This window comes from Podarcis pityusensis (genome assembly GCF_964106645.2).
Source record: "Podarcis pityusensis genome assembly, chromosome: 1".
NCBI lineage: Eukaryota > Metazoa > Chordata > Lepidosauria > Squamata > Lacertidae > Podarcis > Podarcis pityusensis.
In genome coordinates, this window is record NC_138028.1 from 86635014 (window position 1) to 86651619 (window position 16606).

At 46.7% G+C, this 16606-nt stretch overlaps 1 protein-coding gene and 1 long non-coding RNA gene across 2 annotated transcripts; one reads left to right on the forward strand and one right to left on the reverse strand.

Moving 5' to 3' along the window:
• The first annotated feature begins 2190 nt into the window (after nt 1-2190).
• Nucleotides 2191-12521, forward strand: LOC308460399. Its single transcript, XR_013978555.1, has 3 exons — nt 2191-2227; nt 10542-10633; nt 12317-12521. It is a non-coding gene; the product is annotated as an uncharacterized lncRNA (long non-coding RNA).
• FEV (FEV transcription factor, ETS family member) lies at nt 2887-16036 on the reverse strand. The gene is made up of 3 exons (XM_080976729.1): nt 14630-16036; nt 14018-14092; nt 2887-5663 (listed from the first exon to the last, which is right to left on the reverse strand). The coding sequence occupies exons 1-3, from the start codon at nt 14676-14678 to the stop codon at nt 5161-5163; spliced, it is 627 nt and encodes a 208-aa protein (XP_080832855.1). The 5' UTR covers nt 14679-16036; the 3' UTR covers nt 2887-5160.
• Nucleotides 16037-16606: the final 570 nt, after the last annotated feature.

The window sequence follows — 16606 nt, forward strand, 5'->3', positions numbered from 1 at the left end:
CCATCCATCCAAGCAAGCAAGCAAGCAAGAGGCATTGTCAAAGCAAAGGCACATTCCAGCCAGGCAGAAACAAACATAGAGGGTGCAAACCAAGGCTGGTGAAGGGTGTGGCCTGGAGAGAAAGTGTGGTGGAGGAGTTGTGGCCAGGGCAAAGTAGGTCACATTTGGCCTGCAGGACTAAGATTCCTGTCCCAATATGACTCTTAGTACTTGCAAAGCATGAGAAATTCCCCCTCCAAAACCTTGCACTGGCTACAAATAATGAGACGTTTCATTGGTAACGTCTGAACAACATCATCACATGTATTTTGCTCTTTCTTCAAGGAGCCCTGTCAACATGTTCATTGTGAATTGATCCCAATTAGTTTGCACTGCAGGGAGAGTAGATGATGTTGGCTACTTAACAAGCGTTCATCCTGATTTGTTTGTGGGAGAGATTAGATGATGTTTGTATTAAAGCAAGTGTTATTCCACACTTTCAAGTGCCTTTTCCCCATCACTTTTCTTACTGCAAAATGTCCAATCTTTTTGGCAAGAGGGTGTGTTGTGCAATACCCCTCAATTCAGGGGTGTACTTACCTAAGGGTAGGTCAGGTTGGCCCTCGCCAAAGTGACAGGTCCAGTGTTTGCAAAATTGGGACTCTCCACTCTGGCCTGAAGTGGCTATGAGCCCACCTGCCTATCCACAGACTCCTTGGGCTCCTCCTCCACTGCTCTGGGCAGCCAGGTGAGGCACACTACCTTCTCTGTGTGACTTGGCAGAGGAATCCTGTCATTGGCATGGGCTGTCACAAGGGATTGGGGAGGGGACAGACACACCAATACATCTCCTTGACAAGGGCACAAGGGAGCCTATGTACATCTCTGCCCCAATCAACTGTAATGACAAAACCTTAATTTTCCAGTATGTAACAGAATAGTGATGATCAGAAGTGCCCTTGTTTTATTAATTTATCATGTTTGGAGTGGGTCACTCCCACTCTGATTGGATCTTTTATACTTGTTTTCATTTTTGCCCTAAGAAGTACTGTGATCCACCTCTTTTTTGCTTTGCCGGAACTTCTCCCACTTCTGTCTGCATCCATGTATCTGCCAAGAGAGGATAGCACTTCATCTGATTAAATGCCACAGGACTCATGTTTGGTTTTACTTCAAGGGTGCCTGCAAACTGTCACTGTGTTGTAGGATGGATTCAAGCACAATTTGGGTTTGCACACCTAAAGCGGATTAAGTTGCCCTGTTGTCCTAGTGCAATAAATCTACTTAAAGACAAACAAGCCTTTTGTGGATAGGAAAGTGTGGAATGATCAGGATGAATGCTCAATAAACAGGTTGTCTGGAGGAGCCCCAGTAGACTAAAATAGCTGCTACCTGGAAGTGGTTCACAGTTCAACAGTATTCTCAAATATGCAATGGGGCAGCTTATTTGTGTTTCACCACTGCCCCCTGCTGGACATAACCAGAGCACTTTCTTTCACAGAAATAGCAAGCAAGTTTGAGCCGAACTAGGTGTTGCCTGATAAACACAGGCTGCAAAGCCTAAACAGGCTTTAAGGAAGAAGAGGCAGAAAAGCAGTTTTTAGGAGGCAGAGTTAAGAAGCGGAGAAAGTAGCACAGCTTCCATCTCCTGCACTATATCTTAGTGCAGCTGAGACATGTGAGAATTTGTAAGTGGTATAGATTGCAAGCTAAATCCCCCACCCCAGACCTCTGTGTTCTCTCCTGAAGGCTTCTAGGAGGCTGCAGATAGCTGCCTGAGCAGGCCAGTGTCTCCCTCCCTCCCTGTGTCACACTCACACAAACAAACACTGCAGGGCAGGCATGGGGAACCTTCTGCAGCCTGTGGTCTTCATTCCCTTCCGCACAAGCTTCCAGGGGCCACATGCCTGGTGTGAGGGAGACAGAGACACTTTCAGTAGCACTATTACGGACCAGGTTGTGTTTGCTTAGGGAAAGCACTTTCAAAAGGTGGTGGTGGAGGAGGAGTTTGGATTTGATATCCCGCCTTTCACTCCCCTTAAGGAGTCTCAAAGCGGCTAACATTCTCCTTTCTCTTCGTCCCCCACAACAAACACTCTGTGAGGTGAGTGGGGCTGAGAGACTTCAGAGAAGTGTGAATAGCCCAAGGTCACCCAGCAGCTGCATGTGGAGGAGTGGGGATGCAAACCCGGTTCACCAGATTACGAGTCCACCACTCCTAACCACTACACCACACTGGTGAAAGCAGGTGTGTGCTTCTAAGGCCATAATAAGGGCTGGACATTGTCAGGTGCCTGCCAAAGTCTACACCCCTGCAGAGGGGACTCATTGTTGATTCCTAGAGTCTCCTCCTTTTTGCTGTCACTGCCTGTTTGTCTACCATCTCTAAGTATGCAGGAAGTGCCTGGAGGGAAAAGATGGGTCATCCTCCTCCACTCAACTTGTGCTTTCCCTCTGGGTCATGAGCTGTAGACCCATAGAGAGAGAATGAACAAATGACCATTGGCAATGTGAGTGAGAGAGAGGAGAATTGAGAAAGGTGGTATATTGTGAGCATCCACCCCCACCCCCCAAAATCTGAGGTTGGTACTAGGTTCCTGTCATGTTTCCAGCTAGGTAAGAGGTTCCTTTAGACCAGGAGTGGGCAACCTGTGGCCTTTCAATTGTTGCTGAACCTCAAGTCTTATTGGCCCCAGCCAGCATGGCCAATAGCCAGGGATGGTGGGAGAAGTTCTATTCCTACAACATCTGGAGGGCTGTAGGTTCCCTACCCCTCCTCTAGGCTTCTGGGTGTACATAGCTCCCCCTGGATGAATGAAATAGCTTGCATTTCTATTGTGCATTTCTCCTGGGATTTTCAAAGAGGGTTTACATTTCCCCTCCCATATATAAGCAAAGCCTCGAGGCTGGAACAGGATCCCATCAAGTTGCCTCTTGTGCAGGGCACAATGTGTTCTTTTCTGCCCCTGTGCTTCATTTTCGGTGGAACTTTTCCTTAGGAGCACCCGTATGTCTTGTGTCTTCTTCTCATTTTTTATAATCAAGAACCCCCAAAAAGGAACCAGAACAAGTGCTATTCCTTTTTCCCCTCTTTTTGCATTTTACCATGAATATATTTAAGAGTAGGTCTTTGAACATTATCACACACACAAACACAGAAACCTGAAATGATGTCCATTAACCTGAGAATGGGACAAAAGGGGATGAAATCATGAAAGCAAAGGAAGGGGCAGAAGCAGTCTGTTTTCCAGGACAATTGCTATTTTCTTGACTTTAGCTACCATCTCAGTTTTTCCGGCAGGTTTTCTGGTGTCCGTCATATCCTTCTTGTACACTGCTTAGAAATTATGCAATTAAATGGTATATAACTTATTGAAATAAAAGAATCTCTGTATGCCATTTGAAGTGCATTTCCATGCTGAACAGGAGCCATCAATATGACTTTTAGAGTTCAGAGGTCAAAATGCCAATAACACATGAGGTTCATGTCACTATTTGAGCCTCTGGTGGATTTCTCTTCCACATGGAAACAGAGGAAAGGCATTTGTAAATGCAAATGAACATTCTGGCCAATGTAGCTTTAACTTTTTAAAGCACAAGCCTCTTTAAGTTTCATGTGTGCCCTGTTGATAATGGTAACCATTTAGTGTCTCTCTTGGGTAGTTTGGGTACGAGATTGTGTGAGACGACACAGCTGTACTGATAAATTTATTTATTAAATTTGTATACCGCTCTGAGATCTGCAGGTATAGGGTGGTATACAAATGTAATAAATAAATAAAAATATGTGTTTGGCCACAGCTCCCACCCGCAAACTCTACAGTGTGTTCAAAGCAACAGATCCTGATGTTATACATGTTAGTTCCCTATTTTAACTGCTGGTTCTAAGTATGTTTTAAGTATTGTTTTTAACTAGTTTATATTACTTGTATTATATAATGATGTTCTTAGATGTTGGAAGCGACCTTGAATCCCAACTTGGGAGAAAGGTGGGATATAAATACATTTAATAATGATGATGATGATGATAATGATATTGATAGTTACTTAGAGTGGGCAAAGAATGAATTTCATTGAATATTTCATTTCCATTATATCGCCTCACTATTTTTTAAAATGAAACTTTATACATTGACAACTTTTACCACACTTGTATTTTGGTGCTGCCTACATGGAAGCAGCAACTCTTGTGTGTGTGTTCAGCATTAAAGGATTTGGTTTGGGGGCAAAGAGGAAGCCCAGCTGGGCTGAGAATTAGGCTGGGGCTCATAGAGGGGTTTTTGATGCCTAGACTAGTTTGTGAGATCAGAGACCTCAGGCTGAAATTCTTGGAGCTTGGGGAACACCATGCCACATCTTTTCAAATATTTGTGTCCTCCTGCTTTAATATTAATTCCTGTGGGTTAAGGAAGTATCTGCAGAACTGCATTTTGAATAGGGATGAGCCAAAACTTGGTTTTGTCAGCACTTCGGGTAATAGCAAAAGAATAAGAAAAGAAAAGAAATCCCTCCCCCTTTGTGAAAATGTCCATTCGTCCATTTCAGCTGCCCTCAGTTGGCATCATCAGCCAGCTAAATCTGATGGCAGCTATGTAATGTATTCCTGTTCAGTACAGGATTCCTGATAGGATGAGATTCCTGTCCATGTATCTAATCCAGGGAAGATGAAGACACTGAAGCTAAGGGAGTGGACTTCGTGTCCAGCAGGATTTTAAAAGGAGGAGGAGCATTTCCCCACCTCACAAGGATGCCTAACTTTGACCTAAAAGTCTATCTCACCTCCATCATCAACCTCAGCTGAGCTGAGCCCATGCTGGTCCTTACGCCTGTCCATGACCAGACTTCAAAACATACAAAAGCGTTCTGAAGCCATTTCAATATAGTGGGAGAGGGGTTTGAAAAAAAGAAAGAGAGAAATTGGGGGCATTGCTGAAATGTTCTCTACAAAATGAAGGGCCCTGTATTCAATGGGGAGGGAGCTCACCCCCCACAAAATGCCCCCTAGATCATCCAACGCCTTTGCTGAGATCCAGCCCATCTTAAGATGTCGTCTCAATACAGTGTCCCTCCCTGCTGCACACAGTTGCCTCCTTGGTCAAAATGGGAAGTGTCTTAGGATGAAATCTGAGGGCTGTCCCTTCTCTCCCCATCCCTCCCCCTTGCCCTGCAGTGGTGAGAGGCCTAGTGGTAGTGGCTGTTCATGTTGTTGATATGGGAGGTTGCCATGGCACTGAAGGGCGCTGAAGGCTGCAAGCTGTGGCTGGGGTACAGAGTGGGGGTAGAGCCTGGCCAATAGGAGAAGCTGGTTGGAGTCACCCCCGAGGCCATGATGTTGAGTTTGGAAATGCCAGAGAAGGGCAGGGGTGCCTGGAATTTGTAGAGGGTATGGTCGGGTGTTGCTGGCTGGCAGACTTGGGCCAGGCCCTGGAAGTCAAACTTGTAGGCGTAGCGTTTGCCGTGGACCTTGGTCATGATGTTCTTGTCATAGTAGTAGCGCAGGGCCCGGCTCAGCTTGTCATAGTTCATGTTGGGCTTGCTCTTGCGTTCCCCCCAGCGCCGGGCCACCTCGTCGGGATCCAGGAGTTTGAACTCTCCATTGGTGCCCTCCCAGGCGATGCAGTTGAGATTGGCACGATCAGAAAGCAGCTCCAGCAGAAATTGCCACAACTGGATCTGCCCACTGCCTGAAAAGCCAAAAGAGGGGCAGTGAGAAAGGCCCATCTTGAAGGAGCAGACCTGCCACCCTCACATAAACATAGGAAGCTGCCTTTATGCTGACCCACACATTCTTGTAGCCCAGGATTGCTGCTACAGGAGTTGTTAGAATAAAGCTTCCATGATATTTGACTCTTGGCCATGGGCAGGTGGACTGGGGCTGATTAGAAACTGGAGTCCAGCCGCATCAGGAGGGCATTATGTTTGGCTTCCCAGGCCACTTCTGAGGGCCAGACTAAATGTTATGCTAAACACAAATGCTGAAGACACCAACTAGCCACTAGATCCATCTCTACCTGGACAGTCTAAATAAGTAAACAGTGATAATGTTTTTTCTTAGCTGCCCTTCACCAGAACGCTCAGGGCAGATTAAAACAGTCATATTAAAACAGTCAAAACTAAACAACACCCCCAGTAAAACTCAACATCAATAATCCTTCCAGTTAAAAGACACCAACATCAAAACTTCGGATTTCAAGGGCCAGGGTAAAGAGATGTGTCTCCAGTGGTCAATGGAAGCTGTAGAGAAGTGGTGTCAGATGCATCTCTTGGGGCCATCACCAAAAAGGCTCTGTCATGAGCTCAACCCACTCACAACTACTGAGAGCAACAAAACCACCAGAAGGCCCTCCTTCTGCTGCTGTACAGGGAAGATGTTGTTTCAGATATTTGGGGCCCAAGTCTAACATAACTTGAAACACTTTCCCAAAAGATTTCTATCCCCAATGGCCTGGAAAGCAACTTCCAGATTAAAACACAAGTAAAGGCAACAACAAAAGGAAATACAAGCAACAAAAGGGTTGGGGGAACCTTCAGAACAGGCTTAGGGGGAGGCATGAAGGGAGGGGGAAGAGAATAGGGGAAGGGAGGGCAAACCTTATTCTGCTCCTGCATACCCAGCTTAATGCTATGTTGAAATCCACCCACTGACTGCTGTGTTCCTTTCGCTGTAAATCCTTGCCATCCTTCCTTATCATTTGGACATTTAAAGGTAAACAAAAGGTACATCAGACTCCTGGCTGAGCCAAAATATGAAGCATCAACTCTTTTCCTATTTCCCCCTTACCCATAATTACTAACCAATAAGTTTCTATGACCTAAGGCTCCCATTAGAAGAGCTCAAAATATATTGTTGCATGCCACCCCAATCTCAAAGAGGTGCAAGATTTCAGGGGTTCCAGGAACTTACCCAGGGTCCCGTTTCCTTGGAATGAGGGACAGTGGAGACTGTGGTATCCTTATTTACACATATACACAACCAGAGCTCAAGATGAAGGGGCTTACAGCATTAACACTCCAAGTGGTCTTGCTTCTTTCATAGACACAGTCTTGGAATCAAGCATGGCTCTCACTTCCTTGCTTCTGCCTGCAGCCTGCTTCTAGCCCAGCTCCCTCACATAACTATGGATATTGTCCTCCCCAACAGCCAGGTAAAAGAGGGGGCTCACCCATTTACCCTCTGGCACAGAACAGCTTTCTTTGTCAGACTAAGGACCATACTTAGGTGATAACTATGGCCCTTGCCTGGCTACTGGTAATTCAGCAATAGAATCCTCCATTAGATTTTAACCCTTGCTGGATCCAGGAATTTGAAGGGACTTAGGCATTATATAGCCTAACCCCTTCCCCCAAACTCACAACAATATTTTAATCCCTTTCCCATAACCACTGTCCCACCCTCAAATATATAATAATACTCTTATTCCTCTGTGTCTGTTAAGAAAGCCAAATAGCTCACACTGTTGACTGCTTTGAACTCTTCAGAGCTGAATCCTTTGCATTTTCCCAGTCACTCCAAAACCTTCCTCATTAAAAAAAAATAATGTATCCATATTCTCTTTCTTCTCTATATACCTTCACTAGGAAGTGAATCCATTCTATATGAGATGCAGTGCTTTTAGGTGGGTGTATATTGCAGAATCATTACCTCTGTGTGTGCAGGTTTTCACAGCATCCACATGACATCATTGGCATAAAAACACCAGTTCGTATTTCCCCCTATTTAATCTGGATTGGAAAATCTGATGTTTTAAAACAGCCCACCTCCCCCCCCCCATTTACCGTATCTGAATGAGCTGTTTGCAATATTAAGCCCCCATCCAGAAGCACCCTAGGATTTAATACTCCAAGTAAGTTTGCAGTGAAGATCACAGCCTTACACTCATTTGACCGTTGTGACCAATTAGATACAAAGAAAGCGCTATAGAGTATTATGGTTTACACAGCTTGGCACACCTATTGTGCTGCTTCCTGCTAAATATTTTTGCTTTGTTTTTTAAGCAAAAATTGTATAAAAAATATACAACTGATACATTTATTTACTACAGGTAAACCTGAGAAGCTGCTTTGTCTGAACTAATTTGAAGGAATGGAGGTCAGAAAATGAAAAACAAAACCAGTGCTCTCTGTGTTTCTAGATAGTCAGAGAGGTTACATTACAATATGCATAGTGAACACAGACATATTTCATATAACTAATTAAATAAATAAAATATCTGAATCAACCTTCTGTATGTGTACAATTATGGACTCTCACACTACTAATGATATAATTTTTAACTTTACTTCTTCCAAGACAAGAAGAGCTGATTCACACAGCCATATGTGTCAGCTTAAACATTGACAAGTGACTGGTTTGAGTGCTATTATAAAGTGACATAAAATATTGTTCAGCATTTGACCAGTGCTAGCAGTTCCACACATGCATGTCCTCTATTGATGTTGATGTCCTGAACAAATGGTTCTGAAATAACTTCTGATCTTAATCATTGGAAACTAACTTTCCTTTTTTATTGTAGTCTAGAGAGGCCTCCTCTACACTTGCAACAGAATGAGGCGGTAGACTGGGTGATGGTAGAATAAATGGTACCCATTTCAGATGCCAGGTAGGAAAATCACATTTCTTAATCTTTCCCTGTGTACCCCCCCCCCTCAAAGAAACCCACCACACTCTTTTGCAAGTAGAAAACTAGAACAGCAGAGAGGTGGCTGGGCTAAAACCTTTCTTCCTGAGCTGCTAGCTTTCTACTTTCAAAGGGCTTTTTTTGTTTTCCTTAGGGGAATGTTTTAAAAAATGACTTTCCTCATCTACCCACAAAATCTTCATTCTGCTGCATGTGTAGGCCAGGCTACAGATAAAAGATGAAACATTTCCAGAGGGGTAACCCTGTTAATATGTGGCAGTAAAATCGACAAAGGGTCTGGAAGCCTCTGGAAGACTGAGTGTGATATCCAAGGTTAGTGATACTCAGAGCAGACTAAGTGAGATCAAGGGGCCACTGGAGTCCATTGATTTCAGTGTGGCTGCTGGAGGATCACTAAGGCTGGCTATCATCCTAACGCAAGCACAAGCATTCATTGACCACATCCCACTTCATCAGATGCTGAGCGGATTTTAGCCCAAGAAAATATATGGCATAATAAAACTTGCTAATCTTTAAGGTGCCATAAGGAAAAGCGTTGACAGTTTTAACCTGTATTTCGTACTTGCTGCTGAGGAAACCAGTCGCCCAATACAAAAAGTAACTTAAGCAACAAAGATTTGGGGGGGGGGGCACAGCTGAATCAGAGGGGCTAGGGAACCGGTCCTCCAGATGTTGTTGCATTCCATCTGGAGGCCAATGGTCAGAGAAAAGGCCAGCAAGGCCAATGGTCAGAGAAAAGGGGAAGTGTAGTCCATGCAACATCTGGAAGGCTATAGCACATTTGAAGTCAGATAAATGAAACCCGGAAGAGGAAAGAGCTTTTGTCCAAGCGCTAACCCTCCTCTTCACAATTCTGAGTTCCAGGTGCGGAAAAGCGTGATCCATTGATTTTGGGCTTTTAGGAGAGGGCGACCACGTACCAGCCTCTATAATGTTGTAAGGGTGCACGCTCTTATAAAGGGAATAGAACGTTTAAAAACCAAGACAACCGCAGTTGATTTCCAACACGTGTCGGGTTTCTAATGTGCTCTCTTACTTAAAGTGGGTATGCTTGCTAATACACACTGTTACATATACGCAAGTGCTTGTGTAAAACCCCGTGCGCCCTAGATATAAACCTAAGGAGCATGACTGTTCAGCACTTCTAAGGCGGAGTACTTCGTACCCATCGCCGTGGGACTACTGCCTCATCTTAACACTGCAATCCTCTACAACACGCCTGCTGAAATTTCTGCTCCTCAGAAATAAGCGTCGTTGACTGGTCAATGAAGTTTACGTTCGGGTAAATGTGCATAGGATTCCCCCTAAAACCTCGCCTGCTCCCCGCCCCCACCGCTGTTGAGATCAACCGGACTTCAGATATCAACTCGTCAAATCGTGATTGTGCCCAAAGCTATTTAGAAATTACGCACGCTGTCAACTGGTGGCAGACTGACTTTGCAAATAGACCGAAGGGCGGAGTCCATTGATCAGGCAACAGCAAACGAAACTACCTTGTGGAGGGAAAATATGTCCCCAAGACCCCAAAACTTTATTCCCATCTTATTTCTCGAAAAAGCGCTATCTCTCGCTCTCTCTTAGAAAGGAGAAACCCTATCCGCTGTGTTTTGTTGATCTGCAACCTCGAGATTCAATAAATGAGCAACGTTTATTTTCAGCCCACTGTCTTAAGCGGCGAAAATAACATTGTTTATCTAAGAGACTGCCGTGGACGCCCTTGGGGAGGTCAAACTGGTGGCCTACATCTTTCGCCTAGCTTTTTAATCATCTTTCTGGTTTTCTTCTGCTTTAAACTGGTGGGTTTTTAATATTGCAGTGCTTGTAATTACTGTCTTGGCGACAGAAAGGCGATTCATAAATACGTTTGACATATAATGATGTTGATGTACAGTATCACGCTTTTTTTGTTTTTGTTTTTTTCAGGCTCCCCTCTGCGGTAACCGATTTTGTAGGCTTCAGTCCTATACCCACTGACGTGGAAGAAAGCCACTGAATTCCGTGGGATTTACTCCAAGGTGAGTTACTATAGGAATGCAGCCTTACTTTTGGCTAAGGATGCATAAATTGCAGGTGGAGTCGGCTCTAAAGGAAGCCTCACTCCACATTTCTCAGCAGATGAATCTGTTTACATCGGGTTTTGCCCCCGCCCTTCTGCATTATAGCATTTTTTGTGTTTTAATGGTGCTTTTAAGTTTAAGTGATATCGTAATGTTATTTAATATATTTTATCCAATATACATACAATGCCCCGGTGAGGAAAAAAATCCAGATACTGTACTGGGATAATAATATTGATCTACCTTGCAAGGCAGTTTTATGGATTGCACCAACACAAGCTAAGGCGCCTGAAGTATTTTGTACGCTCTACAGTGCTGTATGCAAAGGAATTATTGGTTCCGCTAACGTTATTCATATATTAGGCACTATTGGTCGAATTTAGAAATATTTATTTACTCTCTTTCCGGAGTCGGTACTTGGCCGGTTCAAGAGGAACTATTTATTTTGCACTCGGGATGTATTGAGATCTGTCCAGCGATGCACCGCAGCGCAAGACACGCCTGTTGTGGATTTTGACATTTGTTGAATCCCTTGCCAATTCCCCCCCCCCAACCATGAATTCCTCTCCTCTCCCCCTTCGGAGTTGTATTTGGGGTAAGAGATGTACATAAAAATTGGTGAATGCACACCGACGAGTTACTTCGTTTAAGTTAAATAAAATAAGATTTCTTTAAAATAATAATAATTTTGGCTTTATAGGGTTCATTCATCATTTCGCCCTTTTGCCAAACCCGCTAGCCCGTGTGGCATCGTAGTTAGAGCGCTGGGACCTGTGAGGCCAGGATTCAAATCTCTACTCAGTCAGCGATTCTCCTTGGGCCAGTCGCTTTCTCGCTCAGCCTAGTTTACCTCTCAGGGTTGTTGTAAGAATAAGACGAGAAAAGGGGAGAGCTGTATAGGACACTTTAAGCTCCATGGAAGAAAACTGGGGTAGAATAATTGTGATGGTGATGATAAATAAATAAGTTGACACTTCTGCGCCTCTTTTCCCTCAAACCTGCGATTTTGAGATGCTATAGATTATTTCTGCTACTGTTGCGAAACTGGATTCCGTAGGAAATGGGGTGTGAAAAATGCTCTAACCAACTGCGCCTAAATTGCTCTAAGCAGTCAGTCTGCGCCACCCAGGGACCATCGGCGCTCCCACCTGGGAATTATGAACGCAACACTCCCGCTCCTCTAAGCCCGTATTTGTGTAGCAGCTATTGGCATTAACAGGTTAAGAAAGAAGTTGGTTTCCTCGACTGTAGTCCAGATTGGGAGTGACATCTCGTTAAACTCAGGGGATTTACTACTTCCTAGAAAACCTGCCTGAGAGATCCCGCTGAAACGAATGCCAAAGGCTGGTCCTCAACTGCGCCAGAGGCGCGCATCGGTGGGAACCGACCGATTGAGCCAAGAGGGACGTGGATCAGTAGCAGCTGTATCGGGGCTGATGTTAGGCTGGGGTGCTAGAGAGTCTCCCCGCGTTTGTTAGTTTGTTTGTTTTGTAATTAAGTGGCCCAAACCCCGAAACGCAGTTAAACAGTTACTGTAGGTGTGTTTTGAGTCAGTGGTATTTCAGCGTATTTAATACTTTCAGAGAGAACGGGATCCAAATTCTGGGGTTTAACTGGGCTGCTTGTTTCCTTATCTCCAAGGTGAGAGAAAGAGTCCAACGGAGGGACTGAGAATTTCGATGTGGTGCAAGAGACGGGCGTTGGGAATGCAACTGGTTCTCGGCAGCGCCATTCGGACAGAACGCTTCCTCGGGGAGAAGTCTTAGGAGTGCGGCTGTGACTTTGTTTTCACCTTCTTATAAGAATAAAAATGAATCGGCAGCCAGCCATGATAATGCAGAACTCAGAGCTGCTTTTCGGCTAAGTTCTCTGCTCCAGAAAACAGCCTCATCTTCTTTCAAGACGTCTCCCGCAGCTCCTTGCCGAAAATGCCCTCGATTCTTTCCCTTGCTTTCTGTCCCTACCACCTTAGGCAGGGTTGCCCGGCCGATCAGAGCCTGGTTTCTGGGGAAGTCTCCGAAAGAAGGGAAAGGGCGCTTGGTGGCGGCGGGGTTGGGGATGTTTTTGGTGCCGGGTCTTGGAGGGCAGAAAGGAGATTTAATAGGACCCCTCTTTGCCCAGATGGGCTTGCCACTAAAATTGCAGTACTGTGTATTTAAAGAGGAAGTTTTCAAGCTACACAGAGCTGGGGGGAGGGGGAGCCTTGCCTCGCTCCACGCTCCTAAAGCTTGAAAGTGTTTTTTCTTTAAAAAAAATTCACTGAAACCCGTGAATTTGAACAACGCAGTAGTCAATCTTGCCTGAAGTAGAGCCTGGTGCAATACCAAAGCTTACTACTCTGCCAGCAGCCTTAAGGAAGGGTGCCATTTTTCCTTTCCGTGGCAACCTGCTGGTCAAGATCCCCTGAAGTCCAAGGCAGGGTCCAGCTCTCCGCGCAGTTTGATCCCAGCTAGCACCGATTTCGGGAGGCGCAGAGTGTTGAAGGACGTCTTCGCCGCCTTAAGCATTTGAGGAGCAGGTTCCCTTGACAGCGATGGGAACCTAAAGCAGAGGTTTTGGAGCGGCTGTAGCTGCTCCCGCTTGGCTTACAGAAGGTGCTGAGTTCAATTCCTGTCATCTCCAAGTAGGTCTGATGAAGACCCTCTGGCTAAAACCCCGGAGAGCCGCTGCCACCCACGGCAGGCGATGCTGAGCCAGACAGACCAAGGATCGGATTTCACAGAAGGAAGTCGATATTAATTCCTCCTTTCTCTCTCTTTTTATTCAAAAAAAGTCAGAGATCTCATACGATTCCCACACTTCATTATTTGGGGCTTTGCGCCTCCAAGTGCTTTAGAGGTACAAATCAACCAGCGCACACCCTAACCCTACTAACTGCATTATTACTGAAATGATAGATATATCAGGAAGGTTCAAATCCTGCCCCGGGCGAGCTTCTTGTTTTGCACCCGCAGCTGATTCGGGTACGGCGTTGCTTTTGAAGTGGTTTTGCAACAACCACACATATACACCATCGTTTATTTCTAAGGTTTTGGGGGCCCACTCAACTTTAAAGAGCGTTTGCTAGAGAAAAGAGGGTGCGCGCCTTCCTATAAGGCGCAGATTTCGAACCCCTGAAGGGGAGACTTCGTTGCATTGGATGATGCGCATCCTCTGCTTAGCGTCAGGTGCAGAAGAAGCTGATGCGAGACAAGCCCCCCATTGGATATTTAGCAAATTTGCCCTCCGAAAAGAACCTACAAATTGATCGCCCTTTGCAACAGACTGCCTTGAAAGGCGCCCCAGTAGCCCACCCCCCCTTTTTCGGTACTGTCCGGGAAGGCGAGGAAGCGATGGTCTTACCTTTTTGGACTCCCGGCCCCAGCGATCCCCACGCCTGGCTTTTGCCTTCTTTGAACAAAGTTTCCCCAACTGGGTCTGCAAATAAGATCAGCAAGAAGAGAGACAGAGGGAAAGAGAGAGGGGGGAAATGAGCGCAAACCCAAACCGATCCCGATCCCCACCCAAGAATCTCCCCGTAATTGGGACTTGATAGAGGGGGCGGGCGCGTTGGACAAGTTCCCTCTCTCTCTCCAGAGCGAGCCTGGTTGTATTTCAAAGTCCCCCCGCCGCCCGCCTCTGCCGCTCTGCCTCGCCCCCCCCCCCCCCCATGCCAAGCCGCTATGAAGCCAGGAAACGCGTCCAGGAAAAAGGAAATCCGACTTCCGATGGGAGCCGTCGGGGCAGCTTTAAAGAGGGACGGCGAGAGAGACGGCTCTGCGCGCCTGCTGAAGAGCGCCAAGGAGCGATCTTCGTGGAGGGGGAGAAATGGCAGTTAGGGGAAAGGAGCAGGAGAAGAAACGGGAGGCAGAGGTGGGAGCCTCGGGTCTGGGCTGGGAGGAAAGGGACCGATCCACCACGTGGAAAGCTGCGGCGGCGGCGCCGGGCAGCCCTCGCCTTTGGTCCCTGCCCTACCTGGCAGGTACATGTTGAGCAGCAGGGTCCGGGCCGCGCCGCGTCTCATGGCAGCTCTGCGCCCACCCCGCGCCCGCGGGGGGTATTATTGCCTTCGCCTGGGGAAGATGATGGTTGTTATTATGTATTACGGTCCCCACCCGTCGAGGCAGGGCGCGGGATGGGGAGAGCGGCGGCGAGGGTGGGGGCAGTCTCCAAGCAACCTGCGAGGGGCGCAGGGCCTGGGCGCCTGCAATTTCCTCTGCGCTTTAATTAAAGGCGCGGCGCGGGCGCTTATCGCCCCATCGGACTTTAATAAAGTTCCCCCCGTTAAAGATCGCCGTTTCTATGGAGAGAGGCAGCCGCGGCCCTCGCATTTTCCGCCTCCTTAACTCTTTGCAAACACACAGCGCCTGGCCTGGCCCTCGCTCGGCGGCGCTTCTGCTCCAGTGCCTCTGAGCCAACAAGGAAACGAGCCCCGACGGAGGCCCTAATGGGCCTTTAACCTGAAAGTGATTCTGTGCCCCCCCGCCCCCCACCCACAAGCGGAGCCGCGGCGAAGGTGCCGCATCCTCCGTTGGGGGGCGAAGAGACCGGAGGGACCGGATTCCTTCCACCACCCGCTCCTCGCTATGGAGCCTCGCCGAATCAGCCAAAAGGCTTCTGTCGTTTCCCACCTTTGCTCGCAAGATGCTTTCCAGAAGCTGAGAGGGAGCACAGCAAGGCAACGATCTTCCCTGATATTTGTCCTCAGTACCAGCTGCTCAGAGGTCGAGCATCTCTGAATGAAGAGGTTCCATTTCGCTGCCATCGGATAATCTGTTAATCGACTCGCCCACCCTTCTGCAACCTGGTGCCCGCCAGACATAGGAGCCAACTCTTAGGGGCCAAGGTCCCTTTGGCCCCAATAAAATATTTGAGGGGGTCAGGCCTTCCGAAAGTTGGTGTGCATTGCCGTTCAAATGGTGTGCATGCACTGCATCATGTGATCAGTTATGTGGGGTGGGGTTTAGCTGCAACCCCCCCCCCCCCCATATTTTATTCAGATTGGCTGTCACCCCTGCCACCAAAGGTCTTGGGCTGCCTGCAATGTTGACTGGGGCTCATGGGAGTTGTGGCCTGACAAGATACTTCATCTAAGATTTAGATGGTACATTCACTACTTGCTACTGCTATCTCCCCCCCTCCCCGAAATAAACTAATTGTATTTGCATGTATAGTCCAATGCCTCTCAATAACTCTGGTGGAGGAAAGCGATTCCACCTGCCCCAATATCTATACAATAGTGAATCAAAATTGTATATATGTTAGTAACTTAAAACAACAGTAGTAGTAAGTAGATGAATTTCCAAAGGGATAGCCATGCTGGATAGTTGCATCTTGAAGACCAACACATGGTAGCTTTCAAGGGGGCACTCTTGGATGTGTCAGTAACCCTCTTATAATAGTGCATTATAGTAGTATTTCCTTCCCCACCTCTTGCATCACTCAGTCACAATGAGTTCCACATGTCAGCCTACTTGAAGGAGGTTTAGCAGGAAAACAGTGGGGCGGGTGGCATTATGTGAGCCAGGTTACGGCAGGGCTCTCTTTTCCTTTCTGAGGGCTTCTTCTTTTCTGGGTACAATTCAGAGTGTTGGTGCTGACTTTTAAAGCCCAAAACAGCTCCAACCCTGTATACCTGAAGGAGGGTCTCCACCCCCATTGTTCAGTCCTGACACTGAGGTCCAGCACTGAGGGCCTTCTGGTGGTTCTCTCATTGAGAGAGAAGAGGTTACAGGGAACCAGGCAGAGGGCCTTCTCAGTAGTCACACCTGCCCTGTGGAGCATCTGCCCCGCAGATGTGATTTTTAAAAGATGTCTGAAATTTTTTGTGTGTGTATTGATGGTTTTTTTTGTTTTGTTTTTGTTTGTTTGTTTGTTTTTTGTAGGGAGCCACCCAGAGTAGCTGGGGCAACCCAATCAGATGGGTGGCATATAAATTGATGATGATAATGG